Genomic DNA, 21,593 nt, shown 5'->3' on the forward strand with positions numbered 1-21,593 from the left:
GAACTATGTACTTCTTAAATTGAAGTGATTAGGCCTAGAACGCAACCTTCATGTGTGCTGCAGGTAATTGCGTATGCGAAGCGTTTTACGGGACGTATCAAACACAACGTCATTTTCGTTAGCCCGAAAAGGCTACTGCCGAAGTATCTCATTGCTACGAGTGCGCGCTGCTGACAAAACGCTCCAGAGTTCGCAGTTTTAGTACGTTCCAAATATGCCACACCAACTCTTCCATGATTGCTAGCGACCGCCACAGCCCCGTTGGAAAGCCACTCCAAAGCAATAATCAGGGGTCTACTTTCAACAAGTCGCATAAAAGCACTGTTGTGGTGCACTGAACCCGAGAGTAATCTCACAGTGTCTTGCAAGGCACATGAAAAACATTGAGTTCAAAACTAACTTTTGGGTAAGTTAACGTCTTCAAGCCCAAGTCTTCCCTAAGTGAACATGGTTATTGTGCATGTAGTCGAGCATGAAATTCGGCTGCCATTAAACCAACAAGAAAGCAACGTTAACACCCACGTCATCTTTCATAACAACCTGAGTTCAACAAGGAAGGAGGAGGAGGAGGAAGATGAGGAAGAAAGGCAGGGAGGTTAACCAGTAAAGGAGCTGGTTTGCTATCCTGCACTGGGGAAGAGGGGTAGGTGGGTATAAAAGTTGTCGGTAAGAGAGGGATGGGTGAAGACAGTACAGTCACATCACATACATGTCACATCACATCACGTCACAGTCAAGGAGTGTTTCTGTTAAGAAGTCTTTAAAGTTGTCCATGGCTAACGGGCTGTGTCTGAAAGCTACCTAACTTACTACCTTTCCACTTGTATTCAGTATCGTGCCTCCTGGCTTTTATTCCTTAAGATTTCTCGAACGTGAAGCCCTTATTACAAAGCCAGAAGGTGACGTTTGTACCAGTGACTCATATTATTTTGTTGATCCAAATGTGCCCGTCGCAGTAAAATTTATGGGGGACACTTAAGGTCTGCCTTTAAGAGCATGACGTGATAGCGTAGGCTACCAACCCACGTATGAAGCCCCGCTTTGACGAAGGCGTATGAACGTGTCTGTGTGCAACTGCCCTGGCAGGCCAATTCTGTTATCACCCTCCCATATGAAAGGAGAGGCCCGAGCTGGCAGCCCTTACCAAAATTAATGTCAGGTGACCCTACCTGCAGTTAGTGCTCAACCATGTCAGCTGTCAGCTGCCGCCTGCCAGCGCCATGCTTGTGATTTTTTGCTCGAAACCCCAACACTGGCTGGACGGCCGCCGACGTCGGATTTTCGGTGAACTGGGTCTTTAGCACCACCGCATTAAAATGCTATTCATTCTTTATCGTAGAAGTAGAGGGAAGCTCATCGCGGGCCGCTTCGTTTGTCTGCTCGCAGAATGATGCAGAGCGCCAGCGCCGTGGTCTCCGCGGCTGCGGTGGCGGCAGCAGCCGCGGCTGGCGTGGTGGCGGGCGGGGGCCGCGAGCCCCTGTGCCGCGTGTGCGGCGACCGGGCGTCAGGGCGTCACTACGGCGTGGCCTCGTGCGACGGATGCCGCGGCTTCTTCAAGCGCAGCGTCCGCCGCCAGCTGCAGTACGTGTGCAAGGAGGGCGGAACGTGCGTCGTGGACGTCGCCAGGCGCAACCAGTGTCAGGCCTGCCGACTCGCCAAGTGCCTGCGAGCCGCCATGAGGCCCGAAGGCGAGTCGCATTTCTTTTCCACAATGGTAATGAGCAACCAAGCCACACACACATGACCCATGTATCGAAATACGGGGGGAGGGGGGGGGGGGTGCATCCGAATTTGAAGCTAAGCTGACTAATCATATCAACAGTAAGAAGCGAAATTAGCCATGCATCTGTTAATGTCTCCAAGACATTTTATACGACTGAGTGAAGTGGCGGTGCCTGGCAATAAAATCAGTGGAAAACCAGATAAAAAGCATATATAAAAGTCAGAAAATTAAATTAAAAGCTGACATAAGCAATGAATTGTAGTTCTCCTGAAGGCAATGGCAGCGCTTGGTGATAGTTTTATCTGTCATCGTTCCGCTCCCAGGTAGGGCCTATATCTGCTAACATAACCTGACAGATTTACAGCCTATGATTAATATATTTAGAGGCAAGGTATACGCCCTGGCCTCTACTTTCTGAGCAGCTAACTCAGAGTTGTTGATACTGGGCGATTTCAGTGATAAGTTCTTAAGATACGCAGGCTAGCAGGAAAATAATATCTCGGGACATGGATGAATGAATGATCTGTCATTCATTCATGCGTTAGAGAGACTGTGACTGCTGACAACGGTCACAATCATCAATCAAACAAGCCTTTATTTTTTCTTCTACGAAACATAGCAATGAAATTCGCTTCAGAATGCATTCTCACATAGTAGTTTAAAATAAATCACTAAGCTGTCTGTTAATTACTGAATCCTTTTTTTTATCCGTCCCTCCGAGGTTTTTTGAAAGCGAGAGAGAGCCTGCTGCCTCACGCTGCATTCCGCGCTGTGCTAGCACGCAGCGATCAGCGGGCCAAGAGCGTCGCGCGCTCGGCGAGTCGCGAGGCCCTGCCGTCAAATTCGCGACACCTGCTCGGCCTCCCACGTTTGTCTCAGCGCTGTAGTGACAGCGCCGGCTGAGAGGGGTCGCGGAGTCTCGGCGAAAGGAGGGCTCTTCACCGCTGCATTCTGGCAGCAGAGGACTCGAACGTTGCCATCTAAAAGTAAAATACAGCCAGATCTTATTGTTTTCATTGCTATCCTTCTTATACTGTTTTCATGGGCTTGACGTAAGTAAAAGGTGAAAGCAGCGATCCCCTGACTGAATCTTCAATGCAGCTTCGCGCCAGTGTGCAATCCTCAAGCCGTCTGGCGTTTGCATCCGTTTTATGTGAGGACAAGTAACCATATAAAGCAACAGCTTTATATGCTGTGCGTTTCTTGTCACCCGATGTCGAGTTGCGCTGAAAACACACCGAAACTACAGTTATTCGACGAAACTAAGGCCATTTATTTGTCTTCCCTGCATACAAGCTCTCAAATAAGTGTTGTTTTTGCTTCGAATTTACACGAAAGATAACATCAGTCATTCAAACCAAGCAAACACATGATGGAACGAGATATATTTTATTTTTTATGATGGTGTTGATTAGACGAGTATCATAACTGCGTAGCTAGCTCCCCTGCCTAACCAATGCAACCATTAAATAAGCAAAAAGCAACGTTTCACTATGTTTTCTTGTTTTATTAGTTTAAGGTATTGTCCGCTTCTGTCGTAGACATATATAGTCCAGCGATTCCCTCATATCCCGTTTTGTTTTGTTTTGTTCGAAGAGGTCGTACCGCGGTTTCTCATTACACTAACGAGCCGTACATGGGGAGGGGGGGGGGGGGGGAGGGGGGAAGGAGGTATGCAGGGTAGAACCCTTAGCTTTCAAATGAGCTTGGGTGCCTGGTAGAGGAATGGTTTGCCTGCAGACGTCCATGCCACGTGATCGGGCAGGGCTGTCACGCGACGCGCTGTCACCGAGCCGGGATCATCGACGCCGCGAAGGGTTGCCAGGGGCGTCGCTTCGGGCGACTGTATACGGCCATAATACGGGCGACAGCACGCGATCGCGGTTTGCCTTTTAATGGGTACCAAGCGGAACCTCTACGGCGTGAGTGACGCATGACCGGCGCCGGGCTCTCTGCAAACAGCCACCGCTGTATCGCCCAACGCAAACTGCGTCACGGGCTGCTCCACGCTCGGCTCTTGCGATTACGGCAAAAACAAATCTCAACTCGCGCCCTTCTCTCAAAAGAAGCGCTTGCCTTGACGGTATACATTTATTCATTTATTTTGCTTCAACGTACTATCCACCCCAGCGGTGTTATTACAGGAGTGGCATTACATTGAATCCGAATACGCTTGAAAAATACAGAACGCAAACATGGTCCGGAATAAGAAAACCAAAGGACAGCCTTTTCGGCAAGTTCAGCAAAAATGTCAAGCGATGATTGCGCAGTAATAGACGGATATACTTCATTCCATTTTCGTATAGACTGTGGAAAGCAGGAGTAGATGAAAGTTTTTATTACATGAAAATTCTTCAAGTCTATTCGGGCGTATATATTGAGTCTGGCGCGTATATTTGAATCTTGAGAAAAGCTGAGTAATTTAGCTTAAATGAGATATAGAGTAAGCGTAAATGAGCAGTCGAAACAAGAATTCGAAATGCTGTTTCGCTCGACTAGCCAGAGTATGAAGGCCTGCATGTTGTGAAAGTTGAGTGGTTGAGTCGGTACGCTTGTAACGGTTGTAAAAGAAACGAACAGCTTTCCTCTGCATCATTTCAAGCGCGTAACTGTGAAAAATATGATCGAGCTTTTCGCGTCAGCTGAAATTAAATTTAGGGCTGGAAAAGTGCAATACATCCTCGCTTGATACGGCTGCTGTCCGAACTTTTGAGGATAGTCTGATAATTATTATCACATTGAAAAAAGGTGAGTCGGCTTACTATGACACAGACTGGACGATTTGCGACCTTGCACAAAAACTTCGCAGTTCAAATCAGTGATACTGAGTGAGCTCTTGTTAGTGCGGCGCACTTGAAAGCCTGGTAAGAGAGAGAGCGCAAAGACGCTCAAGGATTATGTATGCTAGCTCTGTTTATGAGCCTGCTAAAACACAGCACTACTGTCACTTGGACAAAGTACGTGGGCCACCATGTCCAGGGTTCGGTATATAGTGATAGTGTGACAACGCAGTATGCTTCCAAAAAGTCTTCAGCACGCAAATTTCTTGTTCGTAAACCAAGAGCGATGGGGCTAAGCTTTTAACGAATACTTTACTGTCTGCTTAAGTATAAGAACTACGACAGAAAAGAAAAGTTACTTCTTTTTTTTTTTTCATAATAAGTTATTATCGGAGCATCTGTGCATCTCGTTGAGGACATGAAAATAAATCGACAGAAAACAAAATTATCAGAGAGGGCGAAAAGTGGTCGATCTTGCAATTTTGCAACTAATCTAATAAGAAAATATGTAGGAACAAAAAAAATTGACAAAAGACTAGTGAGTTTCATACGGCGTATATACGTGACATCATTACTTTTCTCCAACATGCTACATAATTATTAGGGGTGTGCGAATAGTACTTTTTCCAAACCGAATCGAATACGAATAGTGCACTCTTGCTATCGAATCGAATACGAATAATGTAGCTAAAAAGCGCATCGAATACGAATCGAATAGTGAAAGCAGCGAATCGAATACGAATCGAATACTCTGCAAGCTATGTTCATATCATTTGTACGTTGATTACAAAACATTAAAAAGCGTCTGAAATTCAATTTTATTCAAAATGCTGTTTGATATATAGTTCACAACAATGTACAGCTGCGTCAACCTTGACTACAGGCTAGATAAAGTCTAAATATTTAAAAGCAAAAAGATTGCACAGAGCCATAAGCAAAAGAAAATAGCACTCAGTAAAGTCAAGTGGAGTTGGCAGGAGTTAATAAAATTACTAGATGCAACTTGGCTAGAAGTACAGCCTGGCACTACTAGAATGCACGACTAGAAATTGAGTACAGTCAACATGGCATCAGTCAAACAACATCACATCAACTAGGACAAGACTTTCTCAGACTAGTCATTAAAAATTTTAAAAATGCTTGACTAGATTAATGCTCTAACACTACGGGGAAGTCACACAGAAAATGCAGATACATGTCTAGATTAATCTGCAGTTTTTATTTGAGCCTTTAATGACTAGGACTGAAACTTGTTGCAACAGTTATGAGAAACGACCATTCACAAAGATAAAATTTGATATCCCAAAAGGTGGAACATTAGAAGTAGTGCAGATGCAGTGAAACAAAGCGCATTTCACAAAGCGAATTTCTCGGCAGATTAGAGACGTGTGAACTATGACACGACTACGAGAAGTTGCCTCCGCGATTCGTGATATGTCCAATCTTTAAGAATGTTTCCATGGGAATAGACCGTGTCGCGGCCACGCTGAATCATGTAAGCTCCCTAAAACGGTGATCTCTGCTTCTCGCGTAGGTTTATTGCGGCAGCAAGCTGTGCCTGCTCGGAGCTGACGCTGCCTTCGCGAGAATGGTCGGAGGTAACCGAGACGTTAATTCGTGCCAGTTATTCGAAAAGTATTCGAAAATTATTCGAAAATTTGCGAAGATATTCGAACAGTTTCGAATAATTTTCAATTTCCACTATTTGATTCGTTTAACGAATCGAATATTATGATATTCGATTCGATATTCGAAAATTTCGAATATTCGCACACCCCTAATAATTATGTAATCGCCTATGTAAAACATGAAAAATGCATTAATGCTCGCTATCAATTATTGCCAATTCTATCCCGCTTGCTTGAAGGAAGTATTCAGAGAATTGGAATGGGGGCAGATAGGGATAAGGGTTGATGGAGAATACTTCAGTAATCTGCGATTCGCTGATGACATATCCTTGCTAAGTAAATCAGGGGATGAACTTCAAAGAATGATTGATTACCTAGACAGGAAAAGCAGGAAGGTAGGCCTGAAAATCAATATGCCGAACGCTAAGGTAATGTTCAACAGCATCGTGAAGAAACAGCAGTTTACAACAGGTAGTGAAGCACTGAAAGTGATAGGCCAATATGTCTACCTAGGACAGGTAGTAACCGCAGATTCGGACCATGAAAGGGGAAATAGCTAGGAGAATAATATTGGGATGGAGCGCATTTGACAAGTACTAACAGATTATGACCAGCAGCTTACCGGTATTGCTCAAGAGAAAAATATACAACAGTTGCATCTTACCTGTACTCACCTATGGGGCTGAAACGTGGAAATTGACGAAAAGGATTCTACTTAAGTTATGGACAATGCTTAGGGCTATGGAACGAAAAATGGTACATGCAATGTTAAGGGATAGGAAGTGCGCAGAATGGGTCAGAGAAATAACTCTAGTTAATGGCATTCTAGTGGAAATCAAAGAAATGAGCATGGGCAGGACATGTAGTGCGAAGAGAGGATAACCGATGGTTGGTTAGGGTAGCCAATTGGAATCCTAGGGAAGATAAGCGTAGCAGGGGGCAGCAGAAAATTATGTGGGTAGACGAGATTAAGAAATTCGCAAGGGTCAAGTGGATGCAGCTAGCAAGGACCGGGTTAATTGGAGGAATATAGGAGAGGCCTTCACTCTGAAGTGGGTATAGTCGCTTTGATGATGATGATGATGATGATGATGATGATGATGATGATGATGATGATGATGATGATGATGATGATGAATTATTCTGCTTTGGCGATTTCCTTCCAGATGAGCTACAGCCCACGTGAGGTTCTGTAGCCAGTGACATTTGTTGCAAGTGAAGGTTTCAAGCTCAATGATTTTCGGTCAGAGAAGTACCCCATGCCACTTCCCAAAGACATTTTAGCGGTTTTTCGATATCCAATCTGTCTATAGACTGTCAGGTGTCAAACCGGGGATGCTGGTGACACCATACAATGTTTTTCGACATGGGAGTTAGGCAAAAACTCTCTTTTACGGTGAGCTACATTTCATGCTCCACCACAAGATCGCCCACCTCACTTCGCTCAGCTGCGGCGATGCAAGTGCTGTGTTGTTATTGATGCTTTGCCACGAAAGCGCTGTGACGTCATAAACGACCCTAGCCAATCAGAGAGACTGCACGTGCAATTGCAATGCTCAGTGTAAGATATCCTAGCAGTCTACTGCTCAGCCCATTAAAACAAAAAGAAAATATTATTTTTTTTATCGAAAAGTTTGCCATAAGGCATAAGTTGAGAAAGTGGGAATGGGATGCAGGAGATAGAAAGTTAAAAGGAGAAGTGAAGAGAAAAAGTTGAAGGTGACCAATGCAGTTTCCGTGGAGATATTTCCGTTAACATTATAGTCGTCTGCTTGCCATTGGCGCCTTTTTCGATGGAGGCGAAAATCATGGATCTCGTGTCCTGTGCCGTGCCAGTGCATGTTAAAGAACCCCAGGCGGTCTAAATTTCCGGAGCCTCCACTACGGCGTCTCTCGTTGCCTGAGTCGCTTTGGGACGTTTAACTTTCATGAACGAAACCAACCAACCAGCAGTCAGCACCACTGACACACAGATTCAGCTTGCTAGGAAACCGATATGCGTTTTTGAATTTTCATTCACCGTGGGTTTGAGTCAACGGCAGACTTCTGGATGTGTCTGTGTGGTTGATGGGTGTAGCCTTCTTGAGAGGTTTTGGAGAGCTGAAGGTGGTAAGCAGGTGGTAGGTGGACGTTCGTATATGAGAGATGCCCCTTCAGGGCCCGGAGGGGCCCGCAAGGCAAGGTGGAAGTCTCACAGCCAATGCCGGACACTTCTTTCACAACGGGCGTTTCGTTACATTGAAAAGGGAACAGAGACAGTGCAGCAACACATCTCGTAAAAAGTGAAAGTCAGCATAATACAAGTGAAACGAGGAGCGCTGATGGTAGGCAGCATGCTCAATTAAATTCAAAATGCGTTCTGAAGTACAACATGAGACAGTGTCAGTTTGTTTGCGTTTTAAACCTTGTCTGTGAAGAGTTCGCATATATAGAGGAGTGCGTAAAACACCAGCGCTTGAAATTTGCAGTTTTTTTAGCCACGTTGGGGGTGTATAGCTAAATGGCTGCTTACAATTATTAGTACATAGTTGCGAAACAATCCACCTTGCTTGTCGATACATGCATTGAGTTTATGGCACTTTATTTTTTTTCCAGATTATGCATGTGTTGCAAGTTTTTATCATAATTATATAACAGACCTTACCACAAATAAAATAGTTTGAGGTCATATCATTATCACAACACAGCCATATTAAAAAGAGGGTAAAACGCATTTTAACAAAATTTTGAATGTAGTACCTCCGTCTCACGTGTTTTGACATTTTTTTATTCTGTCGCTCCACCACATATATTTTGGTTATAGTTAATTTACGTAATAATTTATAAACCAATTTTTAAATATGCATAAATCTGCATTTTCATAGGGAGTGATATCGTACGCCTGGATTTGCCAGCAACATTTTTGGTTGCAAGATGATCTTTACCTGCATTCTTTTGCTCATTAAATGTTCTTTACTTAACATTGCTGAGCAATGCGCTGCGCGAATTTTCTGTGCGCTTTCTTGTTTACCAAACAGTTGCGCTTACTAAATAGTTGCAGTAAGCGCACCCGCGGTGTCCTCTCTCTTGTGTGTGTCTGCACTGCGCTAAATACCCTGCTATTATTTCTGAGGCATTCCTAGTTAATTTCCTTTTTGCCAGATCATTATTCGTCATTTTCCTTTTTATTGCGCCATGCTCAGTCATCACTAGCTATTATCAATTTTACAGTCTTTATTAGGATGGTAAGGAGGAGGGTGGGTCTTGTGGTAGCCATGCACCTCCAGGCCTCTAATTCATCTCCCATGCAAGTGGAGATCTGCTTTGCCACCTGGCTCTTCTATGCATAAGTTACGATTAAGTGACGTGCTCAAGTACACGGCATGTACGCAGTTTTAATTGATTTAAACGTAAACTAGTCTCGTTCATTGTTTATTCTTGAAGCTGTTTCGATCTCATCTGGTTTTCTCCCTCATCGAAAACTCACGTTTTAGTGTACTTGCTCTCTGCACTTAATAATGTTGCCTTTTTCAATTTTTTATAACAAGCTTTTACTTATATGCAATTCTGCTTCATGTTGTTATTTGCTCTTTTTTTTTTTTGTACATTACAGTGCCAAAATTTAAGACCTCTTTCTGTAACTTTCTATGTAATTTAACATTTGTATTTTCTTCTGAATAATTTACTTGTCTGCATTCCGTATGCCATGCCACTCTGTCTGCTCTGCATGATTTCCGGAAACCAAATAACTTGAATCATTTTCTTAAACCAAGGCGGCATCTGTTTTCTGCGGAAATCTCAAAGCCAATCCCAACAATTTACCAGTCACATATGGCGTACGTTTTGCGTGGCAGAACTTGCCCTCTATGTCTACAAAGCATGGCAAAGCTGACGCGCTCGAACACGCTCGCCCCCAATAGAACCAACGTAGGAACAGACGTGAGCCATAAGCGGCAACGCGCCGCTTCCCGCTGCTCTCTTGCTTCAATCGCATCCTCCAGTGGCCGAGCGGACAGGTTCCCCGCCGCACTCGAGCCAGGGACCGCACCGAAGCAGCAGCCCACCGCTCACGAGAAGCGCCAAAAGCCGGCAGGCGTTAGCGCGCTAAAAGCCAAGCGCGTCCGCCCGCGCGAACTAATCGTGCAGTGCGCGGCAGCGCCGCTGTGAACCTGCAGAGATGGTTGAACGAGGAGCGTGAACGGTGTGTGAACGCTGAAAGCCGCTCTCCGCGGAAGCGCCGCGACGGCCCCCTCTCACTGAGAGTGCTCCTCCTTGTCTCTATATCTCCTTTTCATTTTCTGTTTCTCTCTCAAGCGGCTTGAGCGAGGCAATGAAGCGACAGCAGCAACGGCACTCGACGTCAGCTGCAGAAATTTCCGTTCTCGAACGGTGGCGCGGTTGTTCAGCTCTCGGAGAGCCGCTTTTCCATCGTCGAGTGTCAACCCATTGCCAACTGCCTTTCTTTTTTCCTTTCTTGCCTTCTAGCATTCCTCAGTTCTTTTTTTTTTCTTTTTGCAACCGTGCTTAGCACTTCTTCATTGTATATTTCACACACACACACACACACACACACACACTCTCTCTCTCTTAGCACATCTTCAAATGCCCGAAAGCAAGTTTAACTTCTCCTTCGCCTCTCTGAAAGTGCCGCTGCTGGATTCGAAATGTTTGCCATCCTTGCGCCAAATCGCAACCGCAGCTATGTTGTCCCTCGCTGCACATCTTGCACAAGAACGAAGTGTCCGGTGAAAAGTTCCTCTGCATTTTAAGGTGAGTTCTGCTCGTGTTAAATATAAACACTCTTCTCCGGATTGCAGCATTACGGTGTACGGGGTATTTCAGCGAACGCTTAAAAACATTAAGAATATTACGATAGAAATAAAAAATTGATATTTTAAGGAACGCATTCGGAGGACGTAATTAACAACTAAAACTCTTCTATATATACAGCCAGTTATCTACACCTCACAAATTCAGGTTTAATTAACCTAATTATATGATTAGTGAAAATGAGCAGTCAAAGAATGTACTGTACAAGGTATCACCACATTAGTTTGTGAAAAAAAAATAAAAATTCATTTTTAAAGGCCCACATCGCATGGTTATCCGGCGCTGTTTTTTTTTTTTTTTTCGCACAAAACCAAGACTGGGCACATTAGACGAGAATGGAGCTGAGTGGAATGTGACGTCCATTGATCACATGTTTCAGTCACTACAGCGCCAAGTTCCAACTTCGTGCTCTAATGTGCCATGTCATGTACAGTCATGCGTCAATGTGGAAACTTCACGCGAGCCGCTACGATTATTGTTTCTTCTGTACAATACGGCGCGTCTGACGGAAGTTCACGGACAAGCAAGCGATCTATTGCAGGCCGTCATTGCACCCGCCACCGCTTAGGTGGTGGACGACGGCTGTTGCTGCGCGCGTCGTTCTCTCCCTCTTCTTTTTTCTATCTTCTCTACTTTCTTCTGTCCGCACGAGGCAGCGGAGGCGGCTCAGCTACAGAGCCAGTAGCAGGCCCGTGCATTTTTTCCTTCTTCCTACAGCCACAACAACAACAACATATCAAGGGGCCCTATACATATCTCGAAAACAGCCGTTTCACCGTCGGAACTCGCCAGCTGCCATTCAGTTCTGTCGATTCGCGTGGCCTGTCAACCTTTGCGCGCGACTGTGCATACATTTACTTTTTTTTTTTTTCGTTCGCAGTACAGTGCAAGGAAAAGAACAGCCATTGCCGACTGCGTGATCGTTATTTTAGATGGAACAAATAATGTGCATGACACGATACAGTAGAGCAGGCATTTCGAATTCGTTTTCGTGGTCACTCGAACACGTCATCAGCGACGTCGCGTCTGCACCAAACTTTTTCTTGCGCGTCTAATGGGTTAAGGCTTGATTTCGAGCTTGATCATGAGCCGGATTTCACTGCACTGCTGGACTTTAGAAAATGAGCTTTTATTTTTACCAAAAACTGGTATGACATTTTATCGTTTAGTTCATATGTGGCTTATAACGTCCCAAAGCGACTCAGGCTATAAGAGACGCTGTAAGAGGGCTCTTGGAATTTTGACCAACTAGGGTTCTTAACATGCACTGACATCGCAATGTACACGGAGCCTTGCTTTTCGCCTCCATTGAAAAGCAGCCGCTGCAATGGGATTCAATCCCACGTCCTTGGTTTCAGAAGTTGAGAGTTGTAACCACCCAGCCACCGCGCTGTGGTCTGATATGAGATTGTCTGCTCCATGGCTTCGAACTCCTCACTTACACTAACCGTTCAGCTAGGTCAATGAAATGGTTAATTGCTGCGCATTAGTTAGTAGGCTATGTAGTTAGAAGACCTTGTAGCAAATTACGCTTGCCGTGCCTCAGTTTGTTCATAATTGTTGTATTTCGAATTTTGTGTATTTAGTAATTTTGAAAGTTCGCTGAAACATGGGCTGTGGTGGTGATGGTGGCACTTTTATTTAAATCAACTTTTACATATTAGACATTTAAAAGAACCTTGGTCAAGGTAACGAGGGGAACACTTCGCAAGGTCACGCTTGTGGTTTTAGCATACCGTGTTATCATTCGCGATACCGGAGTACCGGGAGCCCTGCCACCGCAAGTGCACCCACTCTGATTGGTCTCGATGCGACAGGTGTGTACTATACTTAACTGGTGGGCACCTATATATCGCCATCAGGAGCATCCAGGGCGTGCTGTTTCTCAATACCTGTCAATGGCAACAAGTCACTCGCAGTGCAAGGACCAAGGGTGGATATACATTCACTTACCTCATGAGAACTTCGTGCAGTGTTGTTTTCTCTGTTTATTTTCTCCGTTCTTTGAAATCTGCTACCTGCAGTCGAGGTACGCCTTGCTCCGTGACAGGGAGTCGGAGCCACGAAGAGCACAATCATAACCGATATAAAGATGGCGCCTTCACCTACGCGAACAAACTACATAAATACAGCTACTATATTAAAGAACGCTGAATAAAAGAAAAAAAGTTTTACATTTTCTCAGAGGCCAATGGCGCAGCTCATGTTAAGTTTTAAAGCACAATATTGTCTGCAGGGACAACGTGGCTAGTAACCAGACATTTGTTTTTTTTTTTCTTTTCTGAACAGGAATTTTTTTTTTTTTTTTTTGCATCACAAAATGAAAACGTTACTGGTATTGGTCAGCCGACGTGAATGCGCACGGTCACTTTCATACGTGCAAGTACAAGCAACACGACAGGGAACATGCGAGCCCCTGGTGATGCGAGCTGATCGTGCGCTTGTTGCTTTTCTAAACACTGGAGGCACGCCCTGTCGGTCGCGCTTTCGTGCCATCGGTTCATGAACCGGGTTGGACAGCTGCGGACAGTGGGCGTTCGCTGCGTATTCCATGTTAGAAATTGGAGCCACTGTTCTAATACTTTTACTGTTCTAAAACTCGCACGCACGCATAGTTATGTTTTGTTTTCTTTTTTTTTTTTATTTACAGTTATTGCGCTCGATCAGCCCGCACAGCCACTGGCACGTGTGTACTATATTTATTATGAATCTAGCTTCTAGACATCGAAGTACTGCTTTACTCTGTTTCCTATGATGATTTGTTCCTCACAGACCGCAAATGTATTGACCGTTCAGGGATGATGATCTTCCAGAATGCGCGTGAAATTTCCATTGATGAGTTTTTAGATATGTTAGCTTTTAATCCTTTTGCATCTTAATTCCCAGGATGACTTGGAAGAGGTCGCTAAAGAAGCTTTAGCATCTTTTAAACGGCTGCCGCTAGATTACATTTTGGCTTCGAATTCCTTGTGAACTCGCCTTTACAGTTCTTAGATTCAAAATTATTCTAAACCCAGGTGGTAGAAATTTCCGGAGCCTTCCATACGGCGTCTCTCATAGCTTGAGTTGCTTTGAGACGTTAAACTCTAAAAACCGACCAACCAACCAAAACTGTACTCGGTGCTTAGATTTAAAATTGTTCTTCAATGATTGAGCTTCCTGAGTTAGCCGTACATTCCAGGGGCAAGAGAGGCTCTTTTACTCTATTCATGACACTTAAAACTCGATAAGAGGAAAATTGAGTCTACCTGCTTGAGGTAATGGCTCATTAAATCTTAATCACAGAGGCTGCTGATTAATCTTCCCGCTCATGTGTCTCGCCTACGTTCCACTGGTTTTCCCCTGATCTCAAAACTGCTGCAGAGTCTTTTCTTAAGAACCTATGTCACAACACATCGGCTAATGCGAATATACCGCGAGCGGCCGAAGTGAGTTCCTTATGTACACAAGACTTCACATGGTCCGAAAAGGGTGGGGGTGTATTCGGTGTGGACATTTTCTTTTTGGCGCCTTTCAAACTGTCCTGTCTGTTCCAACTGACCAACAAAAGGCACTCGAAAGAAAGCCGGCTATGGCATCAACCACAGGACAAGGTATGTACCCAGCTTTACAGCAGGGGCTTATGAAATCTCTCTCAGCTGAGGTTTCGTTTATGTGGTAGAAATGGGACGCTGCATCAACAAACGCTTACAAAAACACAGCAGCTTCCTGGGATTGCACTGCGGGCAGCACTTGCTCAAGCACTGCATATATTGCGACACAAAGTGCGCGCCGCTTTTCAAGAAAACAAAGATAATCACCGGCGCCAAAGAAAAGAATGCGGTAGAAATTTGTGCAGCCTTGTATATGCACAGATATGGCGCCGATAATTGTGTCAGTGAGCCTTACGTACACTCGTAATAAAAAAAAAAATTGCCTTCCTTAGCTTCTTAAGGTGATTGGTTTTGTGTGTAAGGTGTGCAGTTTAGAGCGCATGCGTATTGTTGTAGAGAAAAATATGAGGGGCAGCTTCAATAAACTCGTCGACAGTCTGCTCCTGTCCTGTCTACTTCCCTCTTATGCCCTTTCCGCGCAGTGTATATGTTTCATTAGATCGAATATTAAGGCCTTTAGGGCCTCATCGTTGTCGACAAAAGATTGTCAGCAGAGGTGTCACGCTTTCGAGAGCGAGAGTTAACAAATTTATAAATCGTGAAACGTTCTTCATAATTCCCCTAGTTTGTCTACTGTGAGGATGACAGCGGGATTCCGCGAATGACAGATACGGCGCCTTTCCTTTCCAGTAAACGAATTATAGAAGGTTGGTGAATTTTGGTGCGTTCAATGAAATACTGGCTGTGTTCGACAAGGGGCGCGCGATGTACCGTCACGACAGGTCATGACGAAGCTGACCCCGCCAGGCGTCCGATCCAGGCGTCCGTGCGGCGCCTTTCTTTGACGCTTCCTCGAACGCCGCACCACACAGCAAACAGAAGCAGACCCAGATGTCTAGGAGGCGTTAGCACAGCAGGCATCAGCGGAGTTTGAAATTGATTTACAGGATAGACAAGGCGCAGTACCTGTCACAATTGTTGTTGTTGTTGTTGTTGTTGTGGCTGTAGGAAGAAGGAAAAGAAAATGCACAGGCCTGCTACTGGCTTTGTAGCTGAGCCACCTCCGCTGCCTCGTGCGCACAGGAGAGAAAGTAGAGAAGAAAGAAAGAGAAGAGGGAGAGAAAGACAGGCGCCGCAACAGCCGTCGCCCACCACCTAAGCGGTGGCGGGTTCAATGACGGCCTACAACAGATAAAAATTCGGTGGCTGGCTAGCCCCCGCCGCAAGCGGCGTTGGCCTACCGTCCCAGCCCAGTAGGGCCAGGAACTGCCACCCTTCACCACGGCGGACTCATGTACCACGCCGTAAAGGAAAGAGGAGAGCGGGAGTGAAACAAGAGAGGGAGATAGAGGTGCCGTAGTGAAATGATGCGATCCACCGCGCTATAATAGCTTTCGCCTCATCGCACTTTAGTGGTCCAAAGTGCCCTCTAGAATTTTTTTCACTGAACATAGACAACAGAGGCGCAAATAATCATTGCTGTTCGCGAACGGGCCACGACAAGCATGAATGCGAGGTGCAAGTTCGCCCAAGGCCGAATTTATATAGTCCAACTCGCTTCGCTCAGGCAGCATGAAAAAGCAGACGAAAGCTTTTGCAAAAGCGTTTACGCAAAACATTAGCTGCTCCAGCACACAAGCGGTCCATCTGGATGTTTTCAGGCCTCAAGCGTTGTCAAATAGCGAAACGCGAAGAACTTATGAACAGCACGACCAAATAATCTGCGCTCGAGGATCGAAATGCGTCTGTGTGCACCAAGTTTCAAAAAAAGAAAAAAAAAAAAAAACCAAGGGGGAAGCGAAGATGCGGAATTGTAAAGTTTTACATTTGCTCAGATGCCAATTACGCCGCTCATGATATGTTTTACAGCACGATATTGTCTGCAGGGACAAAAAGGGTATACTGGATGTCCACGGAGTCTAACTAAATATTGCCGCAAGCGTTGCCCTTCACTTCCTCGAGAGCTATTGTTGCCTGCTGCATGCCGGAGAAAAATAGTCCTGGCCGACCCAAGCAGACCGCGGACTGCGAGACACGAAAAACGAACGCCTTGTGGGCAGCTTTCTGACGTGTGGACGGTGATTCCGGGCTGCCCCGAGAAAATAGGATGCGGGACTCGAGTCGGTAAAAATTCCGGAAGTGAATATCGAATATGCCCGCTGTTCACACAGAGATGCATTTAAGTAAGGGGCGGCCCGGCGCGCCCTGAGCACTTCTGTTCCTGAGAGTACTTTCACCATACTACGCATTTTGGAGGACTCGGGCAGAAGCAGCATCTACGGCCAGCCCCACCTATGCTGCGTAAAAATAAGCTTTCACGGCAAAGACGACGTCACGCGGTTCAGCGCCTGTGCAGTCAGCCGCGGTCAGACTCCTTGACCAAATGCATGGAACGCAAGGCGTGAGTAACACCATGCCTTACGTGGTTGGGTTACACGGGTCAGCAGGAGACGAACCTCACCGCTGCTACTGTGTACACACCGCACGCTTTGAGATACAAGGCATTCCTGACAAGCAATACTCGTATATTACGCACGTTTCTCGAAGTCTGAGATGTACAGTACGTCGAATGCTGTACTCCAGCAGAGACCATTGCCTGGCGATGCAATATTTGCATAACCAGAAAGCTGCTCGTTGATATTCGCAGCCCGAAGCATCATGAGAAATTTTTCACCGCGTTATACGATTCCCTGGAGTGTGGCAGCCCCGCTGAGTTTCTTGGAAGAGTGGAAAATAAGTTGGGAGCAGCACTCAAACTGTTATGGCTTGATCTCCACCTGACGTAAGGAATAAAAGCCAACAAGAAGCATTCCAATCCCCTGCATCCCGTACAGACCAAGTTCAAAACAGCTCCAAAGCTAACCCAGTTTCAGGTTGGCAAAGCCGAGTATTGTCTAGAAATGGCTGGCCTCCACTTGTCCCAAATTTGTTTCGCTTTTGTTATAGCCGAGCATTTGTCATCGAAACAGTTTTTCTGAACGGAAGTGGCACTGCGCATTAGAAGCCACCAGGTTCTCTCTCTCTCTCTCTCTCTCTCACACACACACGCACACACACACACACACACACACACACACACACACACACACACACACACACACACACACACACACACACACACACACACACACACACACACACACACACACACACACACACACACACACACACACACACACACACACACACACACACACACACACACACACACACACACACACACACACGGTTGGTTTTTTTCTACCGTGTGTCATCTCGCGTACGTTTATGCCCTGCCGGATCCACATGAGCTTCTACCCCCCCTATATATATATATATATATATATATATATATATATATATATATATATATATATATATATATATATATATATATATATATATATATATATATATATATATATATATATATATATATATATATCTTAATGATTAATGTGAACAGAAAAAAAGAAACACTAGGCGTCATCGATTGTTGGATATATATATATATATATCCAACAATCGATGACGCCTAGTGTTTCTTTTTTTCTGTTCACATTAATCATTAATATTTTCCTTCTACCATGTATTTAATTACATTTCACTCAGAAAATGAATAATTTTACTAATTTATGATAACATAAAAAGTGCAGAATATATTCCCTTACTCCTTCACTGGCCATGCCTGTTGGCTTCTTTCACACCGTGTTTCACAACGAGCCAATCATATATCGTATGTATATATGATGAGGCCTGCTGTTCAGGTTGACAGCTTCGCGAATGCAAAATGGGAGACGGTTTAAGCGTTGCTATTGTATTTCTTTGAACGACATTCGACCGAGACAAATGTTTTCATTAGCAAAGCGACATCACCTGCGTCCTTGAGCCCGCTCCGAAGGGCACCCGTCAGTGTAGGCGATTCCCGCTTGACTACAATCCCTTACTCGTACGCCATAGAACATGTCGACTTACATTTCAAAACGTGCTTTAAGAAAAATTAGCCACCCTCCGTTACAGTGTCGGATAAGCACTTTTCATGTAATCTGAAAAACCAAACACATTCGTCCAATTCGTAAGCACATCACTAAACTCCGAAGCGATCATTTTTTTATTTTTATTTTTATTATCTCTGGGAAGTAAGAAAAACGAAATTTACGCACATTAACTTTGGCAAATTTAAGCAATGGTGACTGGTAGACGTGCCACATCTGTCATCCAAGTGAGCCGAGCGGCCGATATCGGCCTTCAATGATATCAACGCAGCCTTGCGCCTCTGCCTAATCGATGCCCTTCGGAAGCCGCAGCGCACCACTCCAACACCGTCCAACTGCAGCGTCGTTATTCGAACAATTTGAATCCACTGCGTAACGCGAAGATCTTGTGATCCTATCAATCCCAGGCCTCCGTGTAACGGCTCGTAACGTCGCCGTCGGACGCACCCTGTCTTGGGGCCACCTGCACAGCATACACAAGTCAGCAATCACATAGGTAGGGCTAATCCGCCCGTCGCAAGAAATGAATTTTAGCCATCGTTATGCACAAACGTAGTTGGGGTAGACAACTTCTATATTGCGAAGTAGCTGACTCGGTAACAAAACAACAGCCCACTCGAAGGAGGCAGCGAGGCACTTGCGTGTTTAGGAAGACAGGCCTCTGCGGACGACGCCGACGTACTGGAAAAAGCGGACGCGGACATGCTCCTCTGCGCGGGAGACCGATGAACGCAGCACGTTCAAATCTAGAGGGAGTGTTTGGAGCGGTCGTCCATGGGTGTCTTGACGTTGGCCGACTCGTCGTCAACGACCGTAGCGACGATGGTAGCTCCTGAAGGTTCGCGGGGAACGACAGCCGTCGAAGGCAGCTGGCTGGACTCTGTAGTCACTTCGGACGTGGTCTGCTTGATGACCTCGTCCGTGCTCTTGTTGGTGACGATTTCGTTGGCATATGTCTTCACTTCCTCCTTTTCGTTGCTCGTCACTTGTCTGTCGATGTGCGTGCTGCTCTCGGTCATAGTCTGCTGCTCCCCCGCCGGCGCCACCGATGTTGAAGAAAATTTGATCGATGGCTGGTTGCCTCCTCCCGAGTCAGCCTCATTGGTCGCTGCGTATTCGGGTGCCTCCGAGGCCTCTTCAGCCTGCTCGGGGACGATGCTGATAACAGTCGGCGGTCGAAAAACCGGATGCTTCTTGTCCGGAGAGCCCGGAGATTGCGTGTCTCCCTGGTCTTCTTCGAGCTCGTCCTCGCTGCTGCCTCCGCCCTCGACCTGCCGGAGCATCCGTAGCTTGGCTACGGCGATCGAGTCCTTGCGCCTCAGGTTGAAGCGAGACGGGGGTGGCTCTGCCACCTCCTCCTCGTCGTCGTCCGGTTTGTCGCTGCTTGCAGCGGCCCGCAAGGCCAAATCCGCAGGTGGCAGCACCAAAGGGGCACGCTGGTACTCGGGTTCCTCCTTCTCCGGCTCTTGCTGAAACTCGAGCTTGAGACCGTGCTTCCGGTCTACGTCTTCGCTTGAGGCAGTTCTTAAGATGGAAGTGTGAACAGGTGGAACGGGCCCTGGAGGAGCTTCGGACGCGGTGTTTGAGGTCTCCTCCTCCCGGTGGTCGTCCTGAACTCGGATCGCAACCGGATGCTTCAGGGGAGACTTGCGCGGCAACGTCTCCGCAACGTCGGGCACTGAGGTTACTACGGAGGAGACTGGAGGGCGAGAGCTTAGCGTCGGCTGCGATGCCGCGGGCGGCAGCAGCGGTCCGCTGTCATACGACTCGACAGTCTCCTCTTGTCGCTTGCTGCGTACTTCCTCGGTGGTGCTGGATTCGATGTGCGAGTCACGACGCCGCTCAACTCCTGTCGCCTGATCCGTGACTTGCTTCGTGCTTTCCTTGCGCTCAGTGACCGACTTGCTGACTGTCTCCAGCATCACCGTCCTCTTGAGCATGCGCAGTGGCGTCGTGGGTGCTCGGCTGGCGCCCAGCCCAGGGGCGGTGCCTGCGTCGGGCGGCGCCTCGACGGACTTGCTGCGGGCGGCCGCCATCACCTGCGCAGGTCGTGTCACAGCTCTCAGGACCTGTCTGCAACGCAGCGCGACGCCTGTCACCGCGTAACGAGCGTACGCGCGGGTTCAGTGTCCTCTGTTTGAGGACGCTGCTAACGACATGCCGTCAAAACGCAGACTTTTTTTATGCAGTTCTATTTCGTTGTAAAGCGCCGCTCCTGCCTTAGTCGCAACACGAATGTGCGAATAGGCAGCTCCACGCGACATACCGATACGTGCAAATTTAGTGCATTAAACCTAGCTTGAATATTTTTACCTGAAAATTAAAGCAGTAATATTCGCCTGAGATCACCAGAAGAGCTATCGTAGTTCTCCTCCGGCCGATTTAACAAACTGTACAAATGCTTGTCTGCTACAAAGTGCTTTGAGTACAGTGTACGCCTTCAGAAGGCAATCCCAGTACTCATTTCAGGCCTCGAAGTATAAAGCAGGAAGCTGGTTCGTGGCTTGAGCATAACTGTTAGCAAACGTGTCCACTGAAGTTTGTCATTTATCATCCGACCAGTTACCGAACATTAGGGAAACCTTGCCTTAGCTATTTCGCAAAATACGGACTGGAAACTGATATGTGAGGCTGATAATTGACATTTTTAAGTGTCTATAGCTGTAAGGCTATCGCCCATTAATTTCTGACACCATGAATTCCCATACTATCAGTTAATTTGACAAGCGTGAATCGAACCATGCTGATTTTCATAGCCGAGGTTCAGCTCCAAAAATAACTAAGTATAATTTGCTAACAGATACTCAGTACTTAGTAAACAATGTGAAGAGGACGACGTGCACGGGGAACGTCCCAGTCAGCGGCATCGTGATCGCTGCGCGTGTTGGACCTGACTGTGTTCGCTGTCGCTGACCTGCCCAGTTAGAGAGAGAGAGAGAGATATTTTAATGGCAACAGGAGATGTCTGCCTGGTGGTAAGCCTAGCATGCTACCAAATGTATGATAGGGGTTTATTGAGATACTCGCCCAGTTAGAGTATCTCAATAAACCCCTATCATACATTTGGTAGAGCTGCCGGTTAAGAT

General features: G+C 46.2%; 1 protein-coding gene across 1 annotated transcript; it reads right to left on the reverse strand.

Annotated features, from left to right (window-relative positions):
- Positions 1-18,599: 18,599 nt before the first annotated feature.
- LOC146198349 (uncharacterized) lies at positions 18,600-20,558 on the reverse strand. The gene has a single exon (XM_084593801.1). The coding sequence runs from the start codon at positions 20,541-20,543 to the stop codon at positions 19,254-19,256; it is 1,290 nt and encodes a 429-aa protein (XP_084449927.1). The 5' UTR covers positions 20,544-20,558; the 3' UTR covers positions 18,600-19,253.
- Positions 20,559-21,593: the final 1,035 nt, after the last annotated feature.

Source organism: Amblyomma maculatum, chromosome 2 (assembly GCF_055883805.1).
Source record: "Amblyomma maculatum isolate TAMU_Amacu chromosome 2, ASM5588380v1, whole genome shotgun sequence".
NCBI classification, from domain to species: Eukaryota; Metazoa; Arthropoda; class Arachnida; order Ixodida; family Ixodidae; genus Amblyomma; species Amblyomma maculatum.

What these genes read in the sequence shown, in the direction of transcription:
- LOC146198349 (XM_084593801.1), bottom strand. Translation starts at nt 20,543, where the DNA reads ATGGCGGCCGCCCGCAGCAAGTCCGTCGAGGCGCCGCCCGACGCAGGC.